Source organism: Drosophila montana, unplaced genomic scaffold (assembly GCF_035044405.1).
Source record: "Drosophila montana isolate Dmon_TW-CO22-7 unplaced genomic scaffold, ASM3504440v1 contig_3526_1, whole genome shotgun sequence".
NCBI lineage: Eukaryota > Metazoa > Arthropoda > Insecta > Diptera > Drosophilidae > Drosophila > Drosophila montana.
In genome coordinates, this window is record NW_026998405.1 from 373,934 (window position 1) to 398,216 (window position 24,283).

Genomic DNA, 24,283 nt, shown 5'->3' on the forward strand with positions numbered 1-24,283 from the left:
GGAATTTCCTGAAACCCCGTCTTAACGTGCACCTACATCACATAAGGTAGCTACAGTGAAAATTTCAGCTTCCTAGCTCTTACGGTTTGGGCTGTGCGTTGATCACCAATCAGTCAGTCAGTCAGTCAGTCTGTCAGTCAGTCAGTCAGTCAGTCAGTCAGTCAGTCAGTCAGGACAAACAGTTTTATATATAGAGATGAAATATATGAGTACAAAAATATATCATATATAAGAATACGCACTATAAAACTGCAAAGATATATCAAGAAATGCTTTAGAAAACTACAAAGATATGTCAAGAAATATATAATTAAAACAACAAAAGATCTTACTCTTTATATCTGCATAGTCGTAATAGATCTCAGAAAATATTAGGATATGAAAATCCAAATTGGGTATATAGGTTTTGGTATCCTAACCAGATGCTCAGACCCTCCATGCGTTTGGAATAAGCTATAATACACAGTGAATCTACCTGTCAGACACTCTCAGCTGCAAGTCTCTTGTTTAATTTTGTGGAATCAATCAAAAGACTAGCCACGATTTGCTACAGTTTTCACATTGCGTGCACAAATTGTCCAGCACAAATTGATGAGCCCTACAAGAGTTCCAGCCAAAAAGGGCCTCCGACCAAGCAACCAACCAGCTACAACAACAGAGACAACATCGCAGGCAATAATCTTTTAGTGTAGGATTTCAGCTTTTGTGCTGGCTGCTGGCTGCTGGCTGCTGTCTGGGTAATTATCATTTAGTTATGGCACTTTTTGTTTCACTGGGCTCTTAAGAATCTGGTTTTTCTTTAAGCTGCTGCCTCAAGTGCCGGCACATGATAAATGATTTTCCATTAACTGCCATTGAGAACGAGAAAGAAATCTAAAGGGCGTAGCGCAGGGAAACAGCAGGACAAAGCCAAAGCCATAGAAACTACGACTCGAGAGCACATGCTGTGCGTGTGTGTACCTATGCGTGTGTGTGTGCCTACGTGTGTGTCTGTGTGTGCGTGTGCTTGCATTTGTCATCCATCATCGACGAAGGCGGCGGCATTCTCTGTGCTCTATTCCTTTACCCCTGCCCCCGCACCCATCCCCTCCTAAATACCAACATTTTATCAACTGTCTACATCAGAATTATTTGTCTTAGTTTTTCAACGATTTTTCTTCAATTTTTCTTGTGTGTGGTTTTCCATGTAAGAAAAAAAAAGAAGATTTGTTTAACCCAATTCGAGAACTGAAATGCGTAGTAAAAAAGTTAAGATAGTTGAGCTCTGATGCTTCTATCTTAAAGTTGAATTTTCCGCTTGTGTGTGTTGTTTTTACTTTTGTAACTTGATGCTTCGACATGAGATGATAAAATTAATAGAAATAATAATAAAAGACAAACAGACCCGAAGAGGGGCAGCAGACAGCGGGCGAGCAGCGATGTTTGATTTTTTCTTGAATTTGATGGATAACCATCAAATATTAATGTGTGTGTGCAAGTGTGCAAGTGTGTGTGTCTGCCTGAAAATATATGTTTGAATTTTCCTTTTGATTTGACTTTGACGTCAAGGTCTCTTCTTTTTTTTTGTAGAGTAACCAACTAAATGACGCAGTTTTTGAGCGAAAAGAAGCCCAAATTGATGGGGAAAACAAAGAGATTTTTTCTGATACTCCACAGCCGACCCAACGGTCGCTGATGCCAATTTTCGAGCAGAGTCTCGATTGAACAAAAGAAAGAGATACATTGGCTTTTTAATAAATCAAGAATCTTATATAAATACTAGCGAGTATTTCCCGGAATTACCCATGGCACGTTTTGTTCTTCAAATTTTAAATCAAACTGTTTTATCAAGTTTCGGCCCGTAAATGTGTAATATTTCAGTTTGGATGGTTTCCTCAGTTTTGGATGGAATATCCAGAATCGCCGAAACACGTATTAATTCATATCTTAGGTTGAAATATGAAAATAAGTTTGAAGCAAATCGGACAAAACTTAAAACTTTGCCAAACAATTTCTTGAATTGCATTTTCCACAGAGGAAGCTTGGAAATAAAATTAATTTTTCATAAAGATCCTTGGATTTGAATTTGAACCCGAAATATCACCCACCAAATCTTTGACCCCCTTTTATACAAAAGTGTGGAACATTTCTTAAATTAATTTGTACAAAGATTGATTGCAATCGCTTAAAATAAAATCCCGTTTTTTGTTTTGGAATCAAAAAATGTTTCTATTCGCATTTATATTATTTCTCTAGTTATTTACTTACCTTAAACTAAGTTTGATCTTTAAAAAAATCTAAGGACTCTTTCATTTAACGCTTTAAACCCTTAAGCTCTTAAGCGATATGCTTAATAAACCGTAAAACACTACATTCGCCTCCTCTTTGCAAAAGAAAACTTTGCCGGAGGATAATTTAGCATAATACCCTGTATATAGTACACAATGTTTCGATTTGTATAATCAGCTCATTATCATTAAGAGGCCGACAGTTGGGCCCGTTTGCCATTAGACATGCAAATGGCCAGGACGAGCGCCCGATTGTAGACTACAAATAAAAAAAAAAGCGCGCGGGGAGCTGGCGACAAATGCTGAGTCATCTGCACGACGAGAAATTCAATCCAATTTACAGCAATTTGCCATAATTTCAACGCTTAACGACGACTCCAAAGATTTACGGCAGGCTACTTTTCATAGATGAAGATAAAGACATAAGGCGGGAGCAGGAGAAGTCTGGGCGGAAGGCTAGGAAACACTTGACAAGTCTGGTAAAAATAAGATGCTGCGTAATAATTTTGTATGCCCTTATAGGGAGGGTATTGAAGTGTGTAAGAATATATATATTCATGATCAGTATCCAGAGACGACTCACTAGTAAAGTATATAGTACTATAGAAGGAATCAGTTGTGAATAATTCATTTTTGTATGCCAACATTTTCTGTTTTCAAAGAGGTTTTTATCAAACTCTTATTTACATCGGATCACCGTATCATATAGCTCTGTAAGAAAAGTCGGTCATAAAATGAGTATCACTTATCGAAAATTGATACTTTTCTCTAGATTTATCAAATTTAGCATTACTATCCCGCTCGCATGTCTGCAAAATCGTAAGCCATATATCAGCAAGGGTATTTAGTCTTCGTTGAACAGGAGAAAGTCGTTCTTATATTTTTCCCAAAGCTAAAAACCATAACAAAAATATTTTTCGGCTGCAATTTCGCAGTGTGAGAAAAAAAGCGTGAGAGGGAGAGAGAGTGAGCGGGGAGTGCGAACTAAATAGATGTTCACAACTGCAGAGTGAGTCAGACAGACGGCGACAAAGACGTCGTCGCCCTTTCTGGCTCAGACATTCGCACTTTTTGGCCATGGCCAATGGCATCATAAAACTCTAGCTAAAAGCTGCGCATCGGTTCGTTGTTGTTGTCTCGAGTTGACGCCGCTGCGGCGACAACCACGTTGCCGTTGTTTGCAGCTGAGAACACACGCACTTGCCGCAAATTAGTAGGCGTGGAGAATGGGGGGCATGGCATCACAGCCAAAGTGTAGCACGAGCTGCGTCGCGTCTGTTGTTTGACCTTTTTGCGCTGCTAATTTGCAACGTTTATCAATTTGGAAGGGAGAAGCGTACGTGTAGCCGAGTGCTAGCATACTTCTAGGCGTTGTAGGCCTCTTGCCAGTCGCTGTTCGCTGTTAGCCAAGTTCAATGAACCACTTTTGCGAGACAAAAAACAATCGACAATTGTTGTTTGTGTGCTTTGCCTGTTTGTTTGTTTGTTTCTGTGTCTCTCGAGTGCCTCGCAGCTTTTTGTGAGAGTCTATTGTTTCGACGATACTAATGCAAAGTTTAGTTCCCATTCTTTCCGCTGCTCTGCCTGAAGTGTGTGCTGTTAATGTAAGCTCTCTCTCTGCCTATCTCTCTCCCTCTCTCTCTCCCTCTCTCTCTCTCTCTCTCTGCTATTTACCTAAAAACTTATCGCTGAGTTTTCTTTTATTTAAATTGTTTGCTTTTACTTTGCAACTTATCTATAAAAGCTTCAACTCTTCCTAATTGTTAAACGGTTGCTTACTCTATACAAAATATATATTTGAATTTCTGTCTCGCTATGAAACTTAGCTCTGTTTGCTTTTTACACACTTCTGAATTGTTCTTCTCTCTTTTACCATGGAACTTATCTCTACAAGTCTCTCTATATACTTTTTACCATGTAACTTATCTAATAATGTTTCTGCTCTTCTGAAATGTCAAATACTTGAACTTCTCTCACTTACATTAAACTTATCTATAGTAGCCTCTCTTTATAGATTTTACCATATAACTTATCTATAAAGGTTGTTCGGCTCTTCTGGATTTTAAAATACTTCAGCTTCTTTCTTTTAACATGGAACTTATCTGTACCAGCTTCTCTGCCTACTTTTTACCATCTAACTTATCTATTAATGCTTCTGCTCTAAAAACATTAAGATATTTTCACTAGTCTCTCTTACATTGAACTTACCTCTGCTTTTAGACTCAACTGCGTGAACTATTCTCCCTTTTATTTATCAACTTATCTCTAACTTATATTTTGCTTCTCTCTTACAGGGCCGTCACAGATCCGCGCGATGGACGCCGCGTCGCACTGAAAAAGCTGCCAAATGTGTTTCAATCTTTGGTCTCATCTAAGCGCGTTTTTCGTGAACTGAAAATGCTATGCTTTTTCAAGCATGAGAACGTAAGTACTCAACAACAATTTTCCTTTAGTATAACTACATGCACATATACGATATTAATATGGATGCATATATGAAACACATTGTGGAATTACGTTTGCAACAAAAGAATAAAAAAATGCTTTACATTTAATTACGCGTCGCGTTTATGACATCAAATTTAATTAAAAAATCCAATTCGATTATTTGTGCTGTTGTTGCTGGAGCCCTTGTTGCGACAGGCACTATCCGCACGCAATGTAAATATTTTGAGTCAGTTTTTTACTTTACACTTTACACACACACACACACTCCTGAATATTACGTATACGCAGTGAGTGCAGAATGCGCTCCATTTCTGGCAGCTTTATAGCACGCGGCTTTAATACCCTGTAATGCCTGTAAAGCTGAGCAGCCAGCCGGGCATAACAGCTGCTTTATGCATATGCATTTAAAATTTATAAAAATGTATATTCATTTTTTGTTTAAAGCGCATCTTTTGGTCGTTCACTCAGCTTAGCTTGTTATGTGTGCATTTATTAACCATTATATTTATATTTATCTTTATTCTTTTTTTTTGTTATATTTACAATTTAAACGTTGTCGTGGCTCAGTAGCCCGAGCCTTTTCCTGTGACAGGCCTGCAGAAATAGTCGCTTTTATGGCCTTCTGAATTCAACTCAACTCAACTCAAAATCGCATGGCAGTTGTTGCTTTAGTGTCAACCAAGTGTCGTTTATTGGCTGTGTAATTATTGTCATTAATTAAACGCTTCACTTAAGTGCAATGTAAATTTGTTCTGGGCATTTAAAACTACGAGAACTCGGCAACAAACTGAGCTGGAGTAAGTAAATTTGATATGTGTGCACACAAAGATCAAAATTGAATTGAATTGTTAACACATTAGGCATAAAACTGAACCCCCCGAAGAAGGTTATGAACTCAAAGAAGAAATACAACGAAACAAAATCCACTTCAAAAGCCTCAAAGTTGAACTGTGGCCGCTTTTATTCAGACGTGCCCAGCTCAGTCAAAAAGTGAGTCACACCTTTGCCCCAAAACTTGATACATTTCAGATTCATATTTCACATGTCCCGAGTTCTCTGAGTACCCAAAGTGGCTCTGATCTATCTGTTTGCCAGACAGTTGTGAATCAATCATTCATAGCACTAATTAACTCATTCATATTCATTGCAGTTGCTGTTGCGCATGCACAGATTCAAATGAGCAACAAGAAATTGAAGGAAAAAATAAAAAAAATAAACAAACATATTGTTAAGTAACGCCCACATCGGGGCGGGGCACGCCCTCAGCGCTCACGGCTGCCAGTTGCCACAAAAGGCTGTCGGGCCAAATAAATTTATGACAAGCCAAATTTTATGCACAACAAATTGTAAAGAAAACCAGATAAAAAAAACTCGGAGACTTGAAAACTGCCCAACATTTTGTTGCATGCAAATTTGTTAACACGGCGACAGTAAGAGAGGGGGAGAGGGAGGAGGGGGGGCTGACAGCCAAGCAGACAGCGAGGCATGTGGACAGGCAGCAAATGGCAGCAAAATTTCAAAGAATTATTGTTATGCATATAACATTTAGAATTATTAATAAAATGTTAAAATATCACCGAGTGGCGAGCAGAGGTCGACCCAGCTGCATTGTCCGCGATTTTATGGCCAGTTTTATGTGACTTTGTGTCGATTTGCCTTAATTTATTTATCTGAATATTACATTTCGTTTTTGTTACAAGCACGTGCACAATCCGATCTCTGATTGTGTTTTATTACACCCTTTTAAGGCAGGGTATTATAATTTTGTCATTATAAAGGAGAATATATCTAAAGGAGAATATATATAGAGATATTGTCTGCTTGTTTCTAGAGTCCGTCTTTCTGTTGCAGGCTGTGCGGATCTGAGAATTGATCGGATCATATCATATCATATAGGATTTATATATCATTTAGCTGCTATAGTAACTGTCCGTCTAAAATTATGTTGTTGTCTTAGAAAGGATTTTATTTTCAAAGATATCTTCATCAAACTTACCTACATATGAACAAAATCTTCAGACTATTATATCTTATGGCTTTATAGAAAGAATCTATGAAGATGTGATTTCTTGTATGAAAAACGTTTCTGCTTTTCAAGTTAGTTTGATCTAACAGCAATTAATAATATTTACAAATCCCTAATCATATCTACCAAATATCATATCTGCTAAATCATTATATAAATGTCTGCAAGAGTATTTTATCTTCGTGATGCCGCAACTTGCTTTTTATTTCTATATTTTTTTTATAATTTTTATATAGATAGTTTTTTGACATTTGCTGTGGCCAAAATGTCAATGCAGTCATTAGACTAAAATGAGTAAGGCGTACTTTTCTAATATTTTTTGACACACATGATTTGAAGCTAGCTTCAAATGTCACAAACTATTGTATTTTCCAACACTTAGAGAGAGAGGGATCGATAGATAGCACAGGCTATTATATCCAACTCAACTCTTTAATTAAGTTAGCTTTAAGTCCAAATTGTGCAATGCATTTGAAGAGTTGCCCTAATGAAGCCAACTCTGCCCACACATGCGAACACCTTGCAACACCTATGCAAATTTTGTATTAATATGCAAAGTGCTTTATGAAAAAGGAAAAAACAGAGGAAGAAGAAAAATAGGCTTGACGTGTGTTGCTGCTGCTGCTGCTGCTGCTGCTGCTGTGTGTCTATTGTTGGTTTCCTGTTTCAATACCTTTTTCATTTCCTACATGCAACGCCGCCGTCGTCATATCTAAGCAAGTGCAATCAACCTAAAATGAGCTCGAGACGTCGCATTCAATGGGCGTTAAGGTGTGACCAAAGCGCAGCACAGCATTCATCACGTGGGTGGAATATATATATATATACATATTTGTATAATGGTGTGGGTGTGTGAGAAGCCTTCATTAAGAGCTATTTTTAATGTGAAGAGAGCTCAATATTTCGTTTTTGTTCCGACAACTAAGTGAGCTATGTGAACGTAAATTCCAATGCGAATTCATAGGGTAAATTAACTTGAACACAATTTCAGCCTTTTGCTTTGAGGAACTGAAATTCATAGTAGTTACAACCCGTTACCAGCATACAATATTAAATTTCTCACTTAACAGCTACATTTTTGGTTGTAAATTACTTTTTTTATTTTCGTTTTACAACAAACCTCAAGCTCCTCTAGCCAGCCAAAAAATCAGCTGCATAGTAAAAAGGTCTTCAAACAAACAAGACTAGCCCTCACCTTTTTTATTGTGCTTTAAAGTTATGTAATATTCAACTACGATAAACTAGCCTGAGAGACATTGTGAATCGAAACATATTTCTCTTAGAATTCCCAAACAGTTCTAGCTACAACTATATTATATTATCTCGTTTAATTTTAAATTAATTTAAAACTTATGCTTAATTATGCTTAAAATTTATGTAATATTCAGTGCAAGTGAAATAACTTGAAATACATTAACAAACGAATTAGATTTCTCTTAGAATTCCCAAACAGTTCTAACTACAATTGTGTTGTTTAGAATATAAAGTTGTTGAGGAAGTTTTTTGAAAAAAACAAAATTAAGGGAACTCTGCTTGCTAAATTTAAGTTATTTTTCAAAAATTTGTCAAAATTTTGCATTCATTCCTTGAATATATGTATATTGTATATATATATTTTTTTATCTACTTTTTTATCTGTGTACAGTTGCTGCGCTTTTTGTTCTGAGTAGATAGTGTGAGACATGGCTGCTTTGGTTTGCTTCTTGCCAATTCCCTAACAATTCCCAAGTCCTACACACACACACACACAACACACGTACATACAACATATACATAGTAACAGCGCTTTGAGTGACGGCAAAGGCACTGGCAATCGTCTCAATTGCTTTTGCATTATATGGCACAGAATGCCAAGAGTGTGTGTGTGTGTGTGTGTGTGTGTGTGTGTGTTTGCTCTGCAATGCACATTGTATGTGTATGTGTGAATGTGTGCAATATACATTTTAACAAATCGCTGCAAAATGTTTGCCCCATTATGCATTGTTGTTGTTGTTGTTGCTTATTTCAATTGCGAATTTCAATAAAAGATTTTGCAACGTACGTGGCGCACATTTTGAGAAGCATTTCTCACATGCAGCCGCCGCTTTTTGTCGGCGACGAAGTGTTGCCTTTGATTTGCTTGCCCCCCGCCCAATCAACCCACCCTTCCGCTCCTGCGCTCCCTGCAGCCTGATGTAAATGATTGAGTTTCGAGTTTGATGCCTGGCATCAATTGCATGCAAATTTTGTTATTATTTGGGGCGCTCTTCTTCTTCTTGGCGCAGCAAATTCCAATTGAAATGTCAATTTCATTTCTTGCCAAAACCCGCGATATGGCTGATGCGTTTCGGCCGGAGTTGTTTATGTTTTGGCAATCGATGTCAAGTGGAACTGAGCTCGACTGAATTGTCTTTCCCGGTCTCCAAGTCTCACGCTAAGTCGCAGCTGCTGCCAGGTTTTTCCACTTTATTTTTTTCTATTTAGCTGGAAAAGGTATTATACAATTTTCAACCTGGCTCTCTGATCCATTTTCAAGGTCTCAGCAAGAACAACAAGCAGCAGCTGACAAAATCTCTTACAAATATCTGTGGCTTTTTAATTAGTCAGTAGGAAAAACAAAAAAAAACAAAGAAACAACAACTGGAAATGTTGTCAGCAGCTGGCTGCAACAATTATTTAGCTAGAATTTTTAGCTTGCTTTGAAAATGTCGCCAGCAACACTTTTGCTTTTGTTTAAAGACGACTCGAGTTGACTCGAGTTGTTGCCACTTGAAATTCAACTGAAATCATCTAAAGACCCGCAAAGGGCGTGCATGGGTTGGGGCGGGGTCAGAAAAGATGCTGTTCCTGATTATGTTAGCTTTGGTCAAGGTATGCTCTTTTTTTTTTGCCTCCTCGTCGCTTGCCACAACAGCTGCTGCCACTTGCAACTTGTGTAGTTGCACCTCAGCAAAGTTGTTGTCTAAGTTGTTTGCTCAGCTCGTTAGTTGCTGTTGTTCTTGTTGTTGCTTCTGTTGTTTGTGTTTATTATTATTACACGCCTAGTTTCGCTTAAGAACAACATTTTTTTTTCCCCCTTTTTTTTACGTTTCTTGATATTTTCTCTAAAAACCTTTTGTAAGCAGCTTCAAGGACAGCAGCCAAAAGCTTGGCAATTTTGAACTGCATAAATTTGGTTTCTGATTGCGTTGCCTGCCACAGCGAAATGTTAATTAGCTGCAGCGCAGCGCAGCGACGCACGTGTGGGGCCAACAGTGCAGCGGGCCCAGGTAGCTGCTACGGGCAGCAGCAGCGGCAACAACAACGGCAACTTGCAACAAATTATGTGCGAAACAAGCAGCAAGCAACTAAAGCAACTGACTAACTTGAAGGTTTTTGTTATGCACTGACCAAAAGGGGGGCTACTTACCAGAGAAGACTCGCGGAACTATTTTTGTTGAATGGAGTAATAGGGGTAGTCCCTTTTGTATTATATTCTGTTTGGCCAACATGCAGCTTTGATTATTTTATATTTACCAGTTTAACATAAAAAGCAAGTTAAAAAACAATTTACTTTCGGACATCTTAAATATCTAATAAAGACTGAAAATGTTTTAAATGAGTTACAGGAATATCCCTTTTAGAACTCTAGAATTGAAAGCCTTTTAAATACTTTATTTATGCTCCTTGTAAAACTTTGAAGTATAATAATTTAGCTGTCAGCATTTTTCCAGAAGCCTTTTTATTTTTGCTTGCTTCCTAGCTACAAATAAAAAATGTTACTAAAGTAAAAACAAATTATTTTATTTAATCTGTTTGTTTTAAGACTTCAAATGTAAAAATCTAGACAAATATAGATAAGCTAATAATTATTAAAATTACATTAAAAACATTAAATTTCTTTAAAAAAAATTAAGGCATTTGAGTTATAAAATCGTACTTATATATCACAATTTTGTAAATATCTTTTGTACTGTTATTTACTATTGATATCATTATTACTTCCAGCATAAACGTCATGTCTCTGATTAAAGTCAAAGTTAAAGTTTTTAAGCTTCGCTTGGTTGCACTTACCACTGTTTTTCCTTATGGCTACTTGTTTCTTATTGTTGTTGTTGCTGATGTTGCTGTTGTTGTTGCAGCATGTGCAACCGCAAGCGCAACAAATGCAGTCGCCAAATTACCGCAGCGAACAGCATTGAAAATATTACAAGAGAACTGAGGCAAAAACGCAGCCAAAGACGCTGCGAAATCCTCAAAGACTCGACACTCAGAGGCAGCTTTTGTAAATGAATAAAAAAAAAAAGTAATGTTAAAAAAAAAGCTGAAAACTGTTGCCACTTAAAGCCAACTCGAAATCGGCGGCTTAGCAGCGCGGCGGCACTTTTTGTGTGTGCTTTTTTTTTGTTTTGCGAAAAGTGCGCAAAAATGTTGTGGCCTTTTTTTTTCCGACAGACAAATCCAGGCAGTGGGGAAGACAGGCCAGAAAAACGGTCTAACAATAAAGGTTGTGTGTGTGTGTGTGTGTGTGTGAGTTGTGCAACATATTTGTTGCCACACGCATTCGCATTTTCTCTGTACCCCATTTACTCGAATTTGGGTCTGCAGATTGATATTGAAAATTGATTTTCAAGCTTTGTTGCAACACACACACATGTGTCACACAGGCTGTTGCAACCAGGGCTGCAAAGCCAAAAAAGTGAATAGTTGCTAGTTCGACTTACGATTCGAACCAGCTTCCTGCCTTTAGGTGCGTTTTGTATAGCTGAAAGCTGGACTTTGATTTAAACATTGATTTATTTGGTTTTAAATTTTTAATAAAATAATTTAATTTCAATTTGTATTTCAACTGAACACTTTGGTACTTAAAATTATTAAACTCCAATGTCTACTTATTTTTATACTTTATTAAATTTTAATTATATTTTTTATATAATTATAATATGCATCTATTAAATATTTTGCTGCTAGGTCTTTCTCCAGATTTCTTTATGAAAGAAAAAAAAAAGAAATGTTTCTGTTCGAGGATTCGGCTTACTAACTTGGCTTAAGATTCGGTTCATAATAACTAACAAATAAAAGTTCGGGCTACGCACCACATCGTTTCGATTCAAAAGCATGTTGCAACCTTGCTTGCAACACACAACACAGCCCCCGCGCAGCTGTGCCTCATCCTTGTTAGATTTGTGCTGGGGGATTGCGGCAAATGTGGCCGTTGACTGGCCTTTTGGTGGAGGGAAGTTCCTTCATCATTTTGACCGCAAGCAAAATAAATCAGCGCTTGTCTGGTAGCTCAGGCTTTGGCTCTGCACAAAAAGGTAGCTTCAGAGGGGTTGCGGGACAGGGGTGGGGGAGGAGACAGCAGCTCAGGGCTTTGGCACTGTCGACGCTTGTCCAACGTAGTTGTTGTTGTAGTTGTTGTTGTTGCTGTGAATGTTGCCTTTGTGTTCTGCTGTCCATCAAGTTCTTGCCGGTTCGTCCCGTTTTTTATTTATTGTTTTTTCGCTTCTTTTTTTTTTTATATATGTATAAAGCCGTTGCCTTCTGCTGCAGACAAACGGACAACTCCCCCGAAGCAGCTCCGCAGACAGTGGCGTGTTTTGTATCTGCCGCTAAACATCATCAACGGGTCAACGTTGCTGTTGTTGTTGTTGCAAGTTGCAAGTTGTTGTTGCAAGTTGCTGCTGCTGCTGCTGCTGCTGCTGAACTTTGTGGCATTTTAGTGCCTGGCAACGACACTTAACATGCAACTAAATGGCGCATTTGATGCGCTGCGAGCTTGATTTTTATTTATATTTTATTGAAGTGCATAATTTATGATCTTAACCAAGATGAAGCCAGCTCTCAAATGGGCGTCATTGTTGTTACTGTTGCTGCCGCCTCCGCTGCTGCTGCTGCTGTTGTTGTAGGTGTAATGCTGCAGCATTGTTTTAAGATTTATGCAGCTAATGCCACAGCCAATAAACACACTCGTCTTTATTACTTTGTGTCTTGTGTGCGAGATTTATTTACGAAATTTAACAACGTTTTGCCCTTATACCATTGCAGGTGCTGTCAGCTTTGGACATTTTACAGCCACCACATTTGGACTTCTTTCAGGAAATGTATCCTTTTTTACTACGAAAAACTACGAAAAAAAAAAAGACAACTAATGCAGCAAAGTTGCAAAGTTGTGGGAATTACAAATTTAGTTGTCTTGCGGGGTTTCAGCTTAGGTAATTGCGGATCTTTAGGAGCTCCGCCTTTATGCAGCCTTACTTGGATAGATATTTATGTAGATGTATTGGGTAAACGGATGATATTAATGGAATTAGCACCAAAATGCAGGTGAATTTCTTTTTTTGTATAGATTACATCTTTGTATCCAATGTTTTAATCTCTATTACTGATCAGCATATCAATTATAACAAGCAAGCCAATTATAACAAGATTGATTTAAGAAGAGATGAGTTTTATGGGCGAATGTGTTTGTTTGCCTAACTATTTAGAAATATATAATACCCTATCCATATATAAAACAGTTTGTCATGACTAACTGACAAATTGGTTGGTAATCAACGAAAAATGGCGAAAAATGTTTTTAGGAAATCGTTTTGTTTACCATTCGATCGTCAACAAACTCATTTTCTAAGATCCCCGGGTGAAATTTTGCCTTCAAATTAATTTCCTAAGATCTTCATGTAAAATCATTTGAGACTTGTTTCACAGTTTTTTGCAAAATCCAAGCTTTCCCTGTCCAAAATGCGATTCAATGAATTTTTAGGCGAATTTTTTTGCATTGGGATCTGCCAAGTGCTTCATATTGATTACTTCCTTAACTCGAGTGTACTTTAGCTATGTGATAACTGAGCTGCTGCAATCGGATCTGCACAAGATCATAGTGTCGCCACAGCATCTGTCTGCCGATCACATCAAGGTGTTTCTCTATCAGATATTGCGCGGCCTGAAGTATTTGCACTCGGCACGGATACTCCATCGCGATATCAAGCCGGGCAATTTGCTGGTCAACTCGAATTGTGTGCTCAAGATATGCGATTTTGGGCTGGCACGCGTCGAGGAGCCGGACCAGGCCAAGCACATGACCCAGGAGGTGGTCACACAATACTATCGGGCGCCGGAGATACTCATGGGTGCACGCCACTATTCGTCGGCGGTGGATGTGTGGTCGGTGGGCTGCATTTTTGGCGAGCTGCTTGGCCGGCGTATACTGTTCCAGGCGCAGAATCCTGTGCAGCAGCTGGAGCTAATCACCGAGCTGCTGGGCACACCCACCATGGAGGATATGCGTCATGCCTGCGAGGGTGCACGCACCCACATGCTGAGGCGTGCCCCAAAGCCGCCATCCTTCTCGGTCCTCTATACGCTCAGCTCACATGCCACGCACGAGGCGGTGCATTTGCTATGCCAGATGCTTGTCTTTGATCCGGTAAGTGGGCCAACTTAAGCGACGCTCAATCTTCTTTTCTAACCCCTCTCGCCTTCCGTCTCCCCCTCTCCCCCTCCATCGGAACACACAGGACAAGCGCATTTCAGTGACAGATGCCCTGGCGCATCCGTATCTGGATGAGGGTCGTCTGCGCTATCATTCGTGCATGTGCAAATGCTGTTTCACTACCTCAGCTGGTATGCGTCAGTATACGGCGGACTTTGAGCCATCCGCCGGGCAGCCCTTTGATGATTTATGGGAGCGCAAGCTCACCTCCGTGCAGCAGGTGAAGGGTAAGTCGAATGCATAAACTAAACGAAAACTTCCCCAGCAAACTTAACCCTATTTATTTTCACATACAATTTTCCAGAGGAAATGCATAAATTCATTGCCGAGCAGCTGCAAACGGGCCGTGTACCGCTTTGCATTAATCCGCAGAGTGCGGCCTTTAAGAGCTTTGCCAGGTGAGTTGCAATCAACCATAAAACACGTGTTGCACGTTGCGTAACAGCTACAAACTAAATTTTATGCCCTCGTCCGCCCCATCCATAACCCAACCACAAATCCACACTCTTCGAAACTATCTCTATCTCTTACTCTCTTTATATTTATTCTTTTGTTGTTGTTCCAAAAATTCGTAATATGCTGTTCAGTTGAAAAATAAAATTCTTCTCTTTACTTTTTTACGCACATTCTGTCTCCTCTTTAAGACGGCAAAGTTTTTGTTTTGTCAACGCTTCAAGTCCGAATCCGTCCAGCCCCAAACTGCTTACCTCTCTCTCTCTCTCTCTCTCTCTTTCTAACAATCTCTAACTCTCTCTCTCTCTCTCTGTCTATCTCCTCTACGTTGATATCTCTTATATAAATTAATATATATATTTAAACAATTTTTTAATTTTTTGTTTCTCTCTTTTTTTTCCTATATCGTTTTTTTGTGTGTGTTATTTGAACAACGATATTAATATTGAATAAAATAAATTCTATTAAATTTAATTATTATATTTGCGTTGTTAAGCCAATGAGAATGAGAATATCTACTACTACTACCACTACTACCACAACTTGCACTGCTGCTCCTCCTGTCGCTGCTGCTGCTGCCGCTGCTACGCCGCGACGCCGCTGCCGCCGCCGCTGCCGCTGCGCAGGCCAAGGCCAAGTACAAGTACTAGGCGCGTACCGATAAACCGATTAACCGATTAACCGATAAATATATATATAAACCAATAAAGTCAAGTCAACACAGAAAACAGAACGAATCAAGAATCAAGCCAGAAGTCACAAAAATAAAACTAGAAACAAAACTGCCGCCAGAAAGAAAGAAAGAAAGCAAGAAAGAAAGGCAAGCGAGCAAAGAAAGCAAGAAAGATACCAAGCAATCGAATCGAATCGAATCGATATATATCGATACACACTGCAGTTGTGTGGGGCCTCGGCAGCAGCAACTCCCATGTGCGCGCGATCTTGAATCTTTAGGTCTGTTGATTAAGCAACTACATACTATTGCTATACATTTGCTAAGAAAATAAAAAACTATAATTTACCATTTTTTTTTATATATATTTTATATATGATTTTAATACCTATGTTCACCATATAAACATATATATATGTGTATATGTATACTTGTTTTTTTTTACTCCTTCTGTTTGTTAATCGCAAATGTGTATAAAAACTTTTTTAATATTTTAAGTTTGAAACATGACTTAACTCATTATTTTCCTTACATTAATTAATTAAATGGGTTATTTGTGTACATAAATGTTTAAAACAAACCAAAAATGGCAACTCCTAACTCGTGTGTATTGCAAAATTGTTTATAAATGTCAGAAATTGGTCGCCGAAATCTGAAAACAAATGCAAACAGCAATTGGCCGCAAAAAAAAAAAAGAACAAAAAAAGTATCTAAAATGCATAAATATCGAAAAAGGAAACAAATACGCACCACTTTTCATGGACATTTCGAACAAAGCAAGAAACAATAATCATATAAACCCCATGCATATACATACATATCTCTACCTCCACCCAACCCCCCCCCCCCCCCCCTAGCCAATTTATATGTTTCCATTTTTGCAACTCATATAACATATCTATTCGCATATTGTGTACAGCATTAAATATCAACTTTATTCAATAAACTCACATACACTATTCAGCTCTGCCATTTACATTGACGTAGCAAATGTGCACACACACACACACACACAGATCCATTATCATACAAATGTACAACAATAAATTCATAATATTTCGGTATTTAAATGAACATAATACCCTTGCGGTTGGCATTTTAAAATGTTGATCAAACAAAATGCACATATCTATTTTGTATATCCCTTGGAGGATATTTTAATTCAGTCATGAAAAGTGTAACGCATAGAAGGCGACATCTACATAAAGTATATATATTCTAGATCAGCAACAACAGCCAAGTTGATATAGCCAAGTCCGTCTGTCTATCTGTCTGTCCGTCCGGCTGTCTTTTTCTATGCGAACTAGTCTCTCACTTTATCGTCGTGAAAATTTCTATAGGTCCGACTTTCTGTTGTACAGATTGAACCACTATATCATATAGCTATTGGAAACGATAGGTCGAACAGTAGAACAACTTTTTTATCAAGATATCTTGACCAAACTTCATAAATGCAAAATCTTATCAACATCGGAGCACTATATCATATAGCTACAATGGGAACGATGAGTCAAACAGTAGTTCTTATATGGCAGAATATTCTGTTTTTCACGATATTTTCATCATAGTCAGCATTTGCGAGCTTCAATCTTCCCACATAGCTGCAAATGGGAAATGTCTACAACCTTCGCCATGCCAGAGATATCCCTACTTTCTCGTTTGTTTAACTAGCAGAACACGCTGAGCATTCCAAGCCAAGTCTATCTATCTAAACTCATCTCCCAGTCAGGCTTTGTTGTTCAAACTTGGTGCAGATGCTTTCTAGCAATATAGCATGCATATAATTCAAAATCAATCAGAACGATAAGCTATATAATTTAAGCTAACACAGCAAATATGTGTTAAAAATTCAGTTTTTATATAAATGTCTTTTGTTTTGCCTCAAACAATTCTTTTTAAAGTGAATTACTTCAAATTAACTATATATACTATATATAATAAAACTGCAAGGGTATTCAAACTTCGGCACGCCGAAACTATTATTTAATTCTAATTTAGCACCAAAAAAATACAAATACCAGCCCAAGCCCCCTTTAGGCCCTGAATCAAGCTCTGTATATCATGAATTTGGCCAAACATTTGCAACCACATTCAAAATAAAAGCCACATAGCCTTAAACCCTTAAACACTGCCAGCAACAACAAACAGCAAAATTCAAATTGAAAATCCGATTTAGATACAGATATATATAATACTATATATCACAAATATAATTCAGTGCAGTTGAGCAGCAGTGACAATGGTCAAAATGAAAGTAGTTTTATATATAAATATGCCGCTTGAACAACTTTCACTTCAAGTCCAGAATTAATCAAATAAAACATAGAATTCCTAATATTATATTTTCTATTTAGTTTGTCTTGTTTGTTGTCTATTCGTTGTTGTCTTGAGTTTTCATGGATTTCCTTTTTTTGTTGTGGGCTCTCAACATATTTTGCTAATATTTTTATTTTCATCATTTTTGTTTGTATTTGTTTGTTTTATATTTTATTTATTTATACTTGGTTGTTGTGCTTAATGCTTTTACCACGTTTTAACTGTGGCTTAAATACAGCTCTTATTTTGTATGTTAGTTAATAGTTGTTGCATGTGCGTCTCTTTCGCGCTCTCACTCTATATCTCTATATCTTTCTCTCTCTCTATCTAAATGTTAAGTATAAATTGTTAAATGACAGGCAATTAATTATTTTTTGTTATTTTCTTGCAACTCTTCGAACAGCTCAACTGTGGCGCATCCCTCGGAGCTGCCGCCTTCGCCGCATCAATGGGAATGACGGCAAAATGAGGCGATTGCTGCCTAAAATATCAAAAGCAACACTCAAACAACAACAACAACAACAACAAACACTTGAGCAACACACAACACACACACAAATACACCAACAATGGCTGGCATATAATATATATAAGCCACGGACAAGGGGCTTTGGCGCAGCGCCCCGCTGTAAACAACAACCCCCTCCACACCCCCCCCCCCCCTCGTCAACAGCAAATGAATGAATGAAACAAGGTTTAAATTGAAGGCGCCAAACACTTTTAAGCGCTGTTTGTTTAAAAGTTAAAGCATTCCACCACCGAAATCAACTAAGAGAAAATTAAAACAACAAAAAGAAAAACTCTAAAAATAGGCTTAAATGAAAGCAAGCTAAAAGTTAAAACACATACAAAAATGTAACGTAACTCAACTGAAACTAGTCTAAAAAACGAAAAGAAAAGAAAGTTAAGAAAACAACAATAAGCGAAATTGTTGTTAAGGCAGCGGCACAAAAAACACAAAAGCAAAAACAAGCGAATTCGAAGAAAATTATTGTTAACAAAAACAACAACAAAAATTACGCAAACAAATTAATAGCGTAGACAACACAAATTTGAGCAACAAAAATAATTTGTTGTGCTTGACAAAATTGGTAGAAAAACAAAACAAAACAAAACAAAAAACAAACAAATTTTTGGTCTTAAAAGCAAGTTAAAAAATGTTTTTATTTTAAGCGCTTTGAAAATCTATGTAAATTAATTAGCAATTAGTCTAAAACAAAACTACACACATACACACATAGACGTCGTAATAAACAAAAAGTTATATAAATAATATTATATTTAAACACACACACAGACAGACAACAACAAATTTGTTTGCCAAATTTACCTCACAATCAGACACATTGAATTAATTCGTTTTTTATCTGTGTATAGCTAAAACTATAGAACTCTTATGTGTAGCACTTAAAAACAACAACAAAAACATACAACAAAAAAAAGAAAAGAGAAAAGAAAACTAAACTAAACTATAAATAATTACAATTTTCTAAACTAACAAAAACAAAAAACACAACAATTTATTTCATATATTTGCGCTTCAATTTTGAAACTGGTTTCTAACTATATGTAGAATGGCTCTATAAATGCCGCACACAGTTCTATACCCACATATATATATATATATATATTTATATATATAACCATAATATATATATGTATGTATTTATAAATTAAATGTGTGTTTGTTTATGTACATCTGTGTGTCTGTATGTCATATAGGAAAAATACAAAAATGAAAAAACAAAAACAAAAGCACGCAAAACTTTCGAAATTAGTTGAGAAAAACATTAATAATATATATTTTAACCGTGGACTGATTTAATTGTTTAACTTTAACAATTATGCAATTAAACAATTTAATTTTTTGTAATAATTCTAATACTAATTCTTAGTTAAACACAATTTACATTATGCGCCTATGATTATTTTTAAGTTAATGCTAATTATTAATACGTTTTGCTGCAGCAGGCAAATGTTTAGTTTGTAGCGCACGCATTTCAACTATGTATGTATATATATGTATGTATGTATATATGTGTATGTATATATATATGTATATACTATATAAGTTGCAAATGTTAGTTAAAAGCAAAACCAACAAGTGGACGACACACTGCCCCCCAGTGAATGTGCACAGGCGCTCAAAAGTTGCAGCAACAACAACACAAACACAGCACATGCCACAGTACGACAGGCAGCACTCGATAAGGCGAACTAGCCAGACTCTCACTCTCTCTCTCTCTCTCTGTGTGTGTGTGTGTGCGTGTGTGTGTGTGCGTTTGGCTGTCTAGCAACGGGATTTGAACGTCTGGCTAATTCAAGATAGTTTATATTCTTAATTAGTTTAACTGTAATATAGTTTAATTTCCTTCTTTAAGCCCACAACTACCCACCCCCCCCCCGCTCCCCTCCCCCTTCTTCCCCTCTCAAAAACCCAGCCAATTTTCGTATTCTTTTTAAGTAGCAACAAATGCTCATGCCAACTAAATGCTATAGCTAAAGGAACGCCAGTTCTGCATAGATCTGTTAGTATCTCTAGACCCCATATATATATATATATATATATTTAAATGTATGTATGTTTAAGACTGAGTTCTCTCATTTCCTTACAAAAGAGATGGTTGACAAGCGCGCCTATATGCAATATATATAAATGTCAGAAATGTTGTTGGATAACACGCGGAATGTAGAAAGCCAAATGTTTGAAGAATTGCAAATTTTGAATGCTTGAATTATGTATTCAAAATGTAGCCAACTATATATAAATAATATTTATATATATATATACCTACGTACATATACATATATATCCATTACATATGTGTAGTTGTGTATTCGTAATTTTTAAAGTCTTTTGGATAAAAAGTTAAAATTCTCGAAATTGTAGGCGCTGTGCTGTGCATACAAAATACGCTCAATTTCTAAACCCAATTTCTTCGACTCTTAACTGTGCTGCTTTCTTATGTATGTAGTTTTTAATCACACACATATATATATATATACATATATATATATATATTTATATATTTATATATACACACACATATATAGTACACTTATATATGCATTAATTTAGCGTACGCTTAAAGACGACATTAAAGAATTGATGGAAAACAAATATGAATTCAAACTTTCACGGAGATCTCAAAACGAAAAAAAAAACATGATGAAAAGCGAAAAGGAAATCGTGGGTGAAAACTACAAATGTAACGGTTAATTTTGGCAACTGGCCGATGCCGTAAAAAAGACGATTTTCCTTTTCTATTTTCCCACATAGCCGCTACTTTTGTTTATAAATAACAATTTTTTCTTATATATACATATATATATATATAGACTACAGTCTTTGGTCACACACACACACACACACACATACTCGAATGCTAAGGCTAAAACACACACACACACACACACATACACATACACATTGAATATATATACTTTTAGTTTATTAATTGTAATTTGTAACTATAATAATATAAATAAAGAAAAACGAATACAATGCAAAATTATCATCATAAATTAGATACTAAGCACATTTTACATACATCCATACATACATGCATACACACATACATAGAAGCATATTTAATGTAGTGCATTAATTTCGTTTTGACTTTATGTAAGCACCATGTACATAACATTAACACCCCACCAATACTTATACATGCATATATATACATACGTATGTGTATATATATGGTAATCCAAGTAACTCGTAAGCCGTAACTAGTTTTGTTTTAGTTAAAGCAACAACAAATATGACTATACTTATATAATAGATCAGATTCTAATCTGAATCCTGATGGACATGTACATTTTTGCACAACTTTCAATTGCTATCAAAAGCAGATGAAGATGAATTAGAACCCGCAACCGCAAACATAAATCCTTTAAAAAATCGAAATATAAACGTAACTATAATGGATTCTTAAGGTTTAATGTGTGTTTAAGCCAGTTTGTCTATAAATTCTGTGGCGCTTATGTTTCAATAAGAGAGCAACGCATATGTGTAATTGTTAGCTAAGTTAAGTTAAAACTATAAACAACTGCATAACTGCATTAGTATTTGATCTAAAGCCAATTGTGGAGCAGTACTACATAGTTATATGTGCTAATTATACAGTAGAACCTACGTATAAACTACCTAATATACGAGACTCTACGTTTATCGTAACGTTTTTTTTCATAATGGCTGCAGAGTGAAAATAAAAAAAAATTGTGTAAACCTGTTTGTATAAAAAAAGAACCGAAGCAACTCTTTTGTTTTATTCCTTGTTTTTATTTTTTCACTTTTCTTGTGGCACACCCTACCGCTTGGGTAGGGTGCACGTGTGCCGTACCATCTAGTAAACCGCAAACCCAATGCATTTGCAATTAGAATTTATAGCTATAAATACGTATATGCATTTTTTTTCGCAAGAATAAACCAAACTAAGCACTATATGCGAGATATATATATATATATATGTATACAAATATATGTGTATGTATGGACAATATATGCAAGATTAACTGAAAAGAAAACTCTTTCAACACTCGTCAGATATATTCAAGTACAGGTAATTAACATTTTGCTACATTTCCTTTTGGCAAAAAGGGAACTTTGCAAAAACCAACTTATTATAAAGCATTTTTGAGCGGTTCGTGAGGCTGCTGTTAAATATTTCTCATAACTAATAAAAAATATTCAATTGGAAGGCAAATACAAATCCAAATTTATGAACAACACGAATATTTGTGCCAGTAAGTAAAAATAAAATAAATAAAACTAACAAACTTTTTGGCAAGCATTAAAAAGTAAAGATAATGTTTTCTTAACAGAAAAAAAATTGCGCTCAGGTTATAAAGAAAGAAAAACAAAAACATGTAAAGAAAAGTTTATAAAATGTAAAACACTTAAACACAGAAAAAGCAAAAAAAAAAAAAAACTAATTAAATATTGCATACAAAATACATAAATGTACGTTTGACATGTTTAACAAAAGGCTGTTTGTAGAAATTGTGACACAGTTTTTTAACCCAAAAAACAAAATGAAAGATATATAAAATATTCGATGCATTAACAAAGTTTTGATGTAAATGTGAGTAGAAAACACGCTTAAATCTTAGCAAAGCCCCCCCTCCCATTAAAAACTTCAGATTATGAATGTGCTCGTAGTTGCTTACCCCCCCAAAAATTGGGGGCTAATGAAGAACTCCACAAAAGAAAAAAAGAAAAGAAAATGTTGTAAATACATGACAAGAAGAAATTATAATTAAACGATAATATCTATGGTATGTGTACTAAATAATACATATATATATAGAGAGAGAAAACTTTGTGATTGCTTCTCATTGATGATATTTGAGTCAAATGTAAGCCGGCGTGTGTGTAACTTTTCTTATGCATGCCCCAATAATAGCAACATGTAAAAAGCACACGAGCAACTAACAAATCTAGCCGTCGTACTATATATATATACCTATAGAGAAACACCTCTTCTAAAAAGATAACTCCCCGATAATTATGTAGGACACACAACAATGTACGAGTAGTTAACAATGGCATATACAATATTTACAGACATACTGGAAGTCAGGCTTATTCAATATTATTATGATAACTATATGGGAAATTCGATAAATGTTGTAAAAATGAATATATATATATATAACACACAAACTCTATAAATGTATATGTGAAAATGCAATGTAGCACATTTTGGGCGGCAAATATGAAAATCCAATATCTAGTAGAGCAGCTCTCAACAAAAACAAAAGAAAATTGCACGCGTTAGAGCCAAATGTCCTTTCACCTTTCAGATTCGATCGGAATCGGAAGCGAATCGTTAGATTAAAGCAAGCATTGTTTAACCTGTATATATGTAATTATGATATCTACTCACGCAAAACGTAACCATTAAATACACTAACTAAATTCTTCGTATAGTTATGCGCCAGACGCAGCAACAATTGTACATTAGCATATATATTAAAGGCGAGCAAATACTTTTCAAGGATTACATACTTAACATAATACCATAATACACACTAACTAACCCATTGTATTAACTAAAACCAAAACAACCATTAGACTTACTAATATTATAACGTACAACTGAAAACAAATAACAAGAATAACAAAAACAAAAACAAAAACAAAAACAAAAACCAAAACAAAAACAACAACAACAACAACAAATCGAACAAGAAAAACAGTAAAAATTGCTTTCAAACTAAATAAAGTTCTTTGGAATTACAATGCAAAACAAAAGATACGAAAACAAAACTTTAAACTTTTCTTTTTTAATGGGAGCAGTTAGCAAGTTTTCAAAATATCTATAGTGAAAGAACTCTGAGATATATTTCAATTAAATTAAATTTACTTACTTAACTTGGCTAAAAGAAATCCGAGCTTGAATAGATTTACGGCGTTCTGTAATCGTAAGACTCAATAGAAAATATTAGAATCAAAATTTTTGAATACAGAGCCCATTTCCAGTTCCCATTTTCGAAAACAACTTAATTTTTTTTTTCAAATTTGGTCACAATTAAAAATTCAATTTTCTTTCAATATTCCTGATTCGAACAAGTAAAAACAGGTGTGTCATTCTAAAATCGAACTTCATACACCTGAGATATTCCAATTAAGAGATTTTTCAAAA

At 36.0% G+C, this 24,283-nt stretch overlaps 1 protein-coding gene across 2 annotated transcripts in view; it reads left to right on the top strand.

Annotated features, from left to right (window-relative positions):
* The window catches only part of nmo (nemo), an 89,784-nt gene extending 68,938 nt beyond the window's left edge, over positions 1 to 20,846 (top strand). Inside the window, exons 3-9 of one of the 2 annotated variants that reach the window (XR_010437348.1) lie at positions 4,562 to 4,691; positions 12,748 to 12,803; positions 13,534 to 14,125; positions 14,217 to 14,418; positions 14,496 to 14,589; positions 15,141 to 15,598; positions 18,037 to 20,846. Coding sequence is in view for 1 of the 2 variants with exons in the window: in XM_064692117.1 (XP_064548187.1) it covers positions 4,562 to 4,691; positions 12,748 to 12,803; positions 13,534 to 14,125; positions 14,217 to 14,418; positions 14,496 to 14,589; positions 18,037 to 18,091 (1,129 nt within the window). In the remaining variant the exon portion in view is untranslated. The remainder of the gene's footprint in view (positions 1 to 4,561; positions 4,692 to 12,747; positions 12,804 to 13,533; positions 14,126 to 14,216; positions 14,419 to 14,495; positions 14,590 to 15,140; positions 15,599 to 18,036) is intronic. The other variant, XM_064692117.1, reaches the window with a different exon arrangement.
* Positions 20,847 to 24,283: the final 3,437 nt, after the last annotated feature.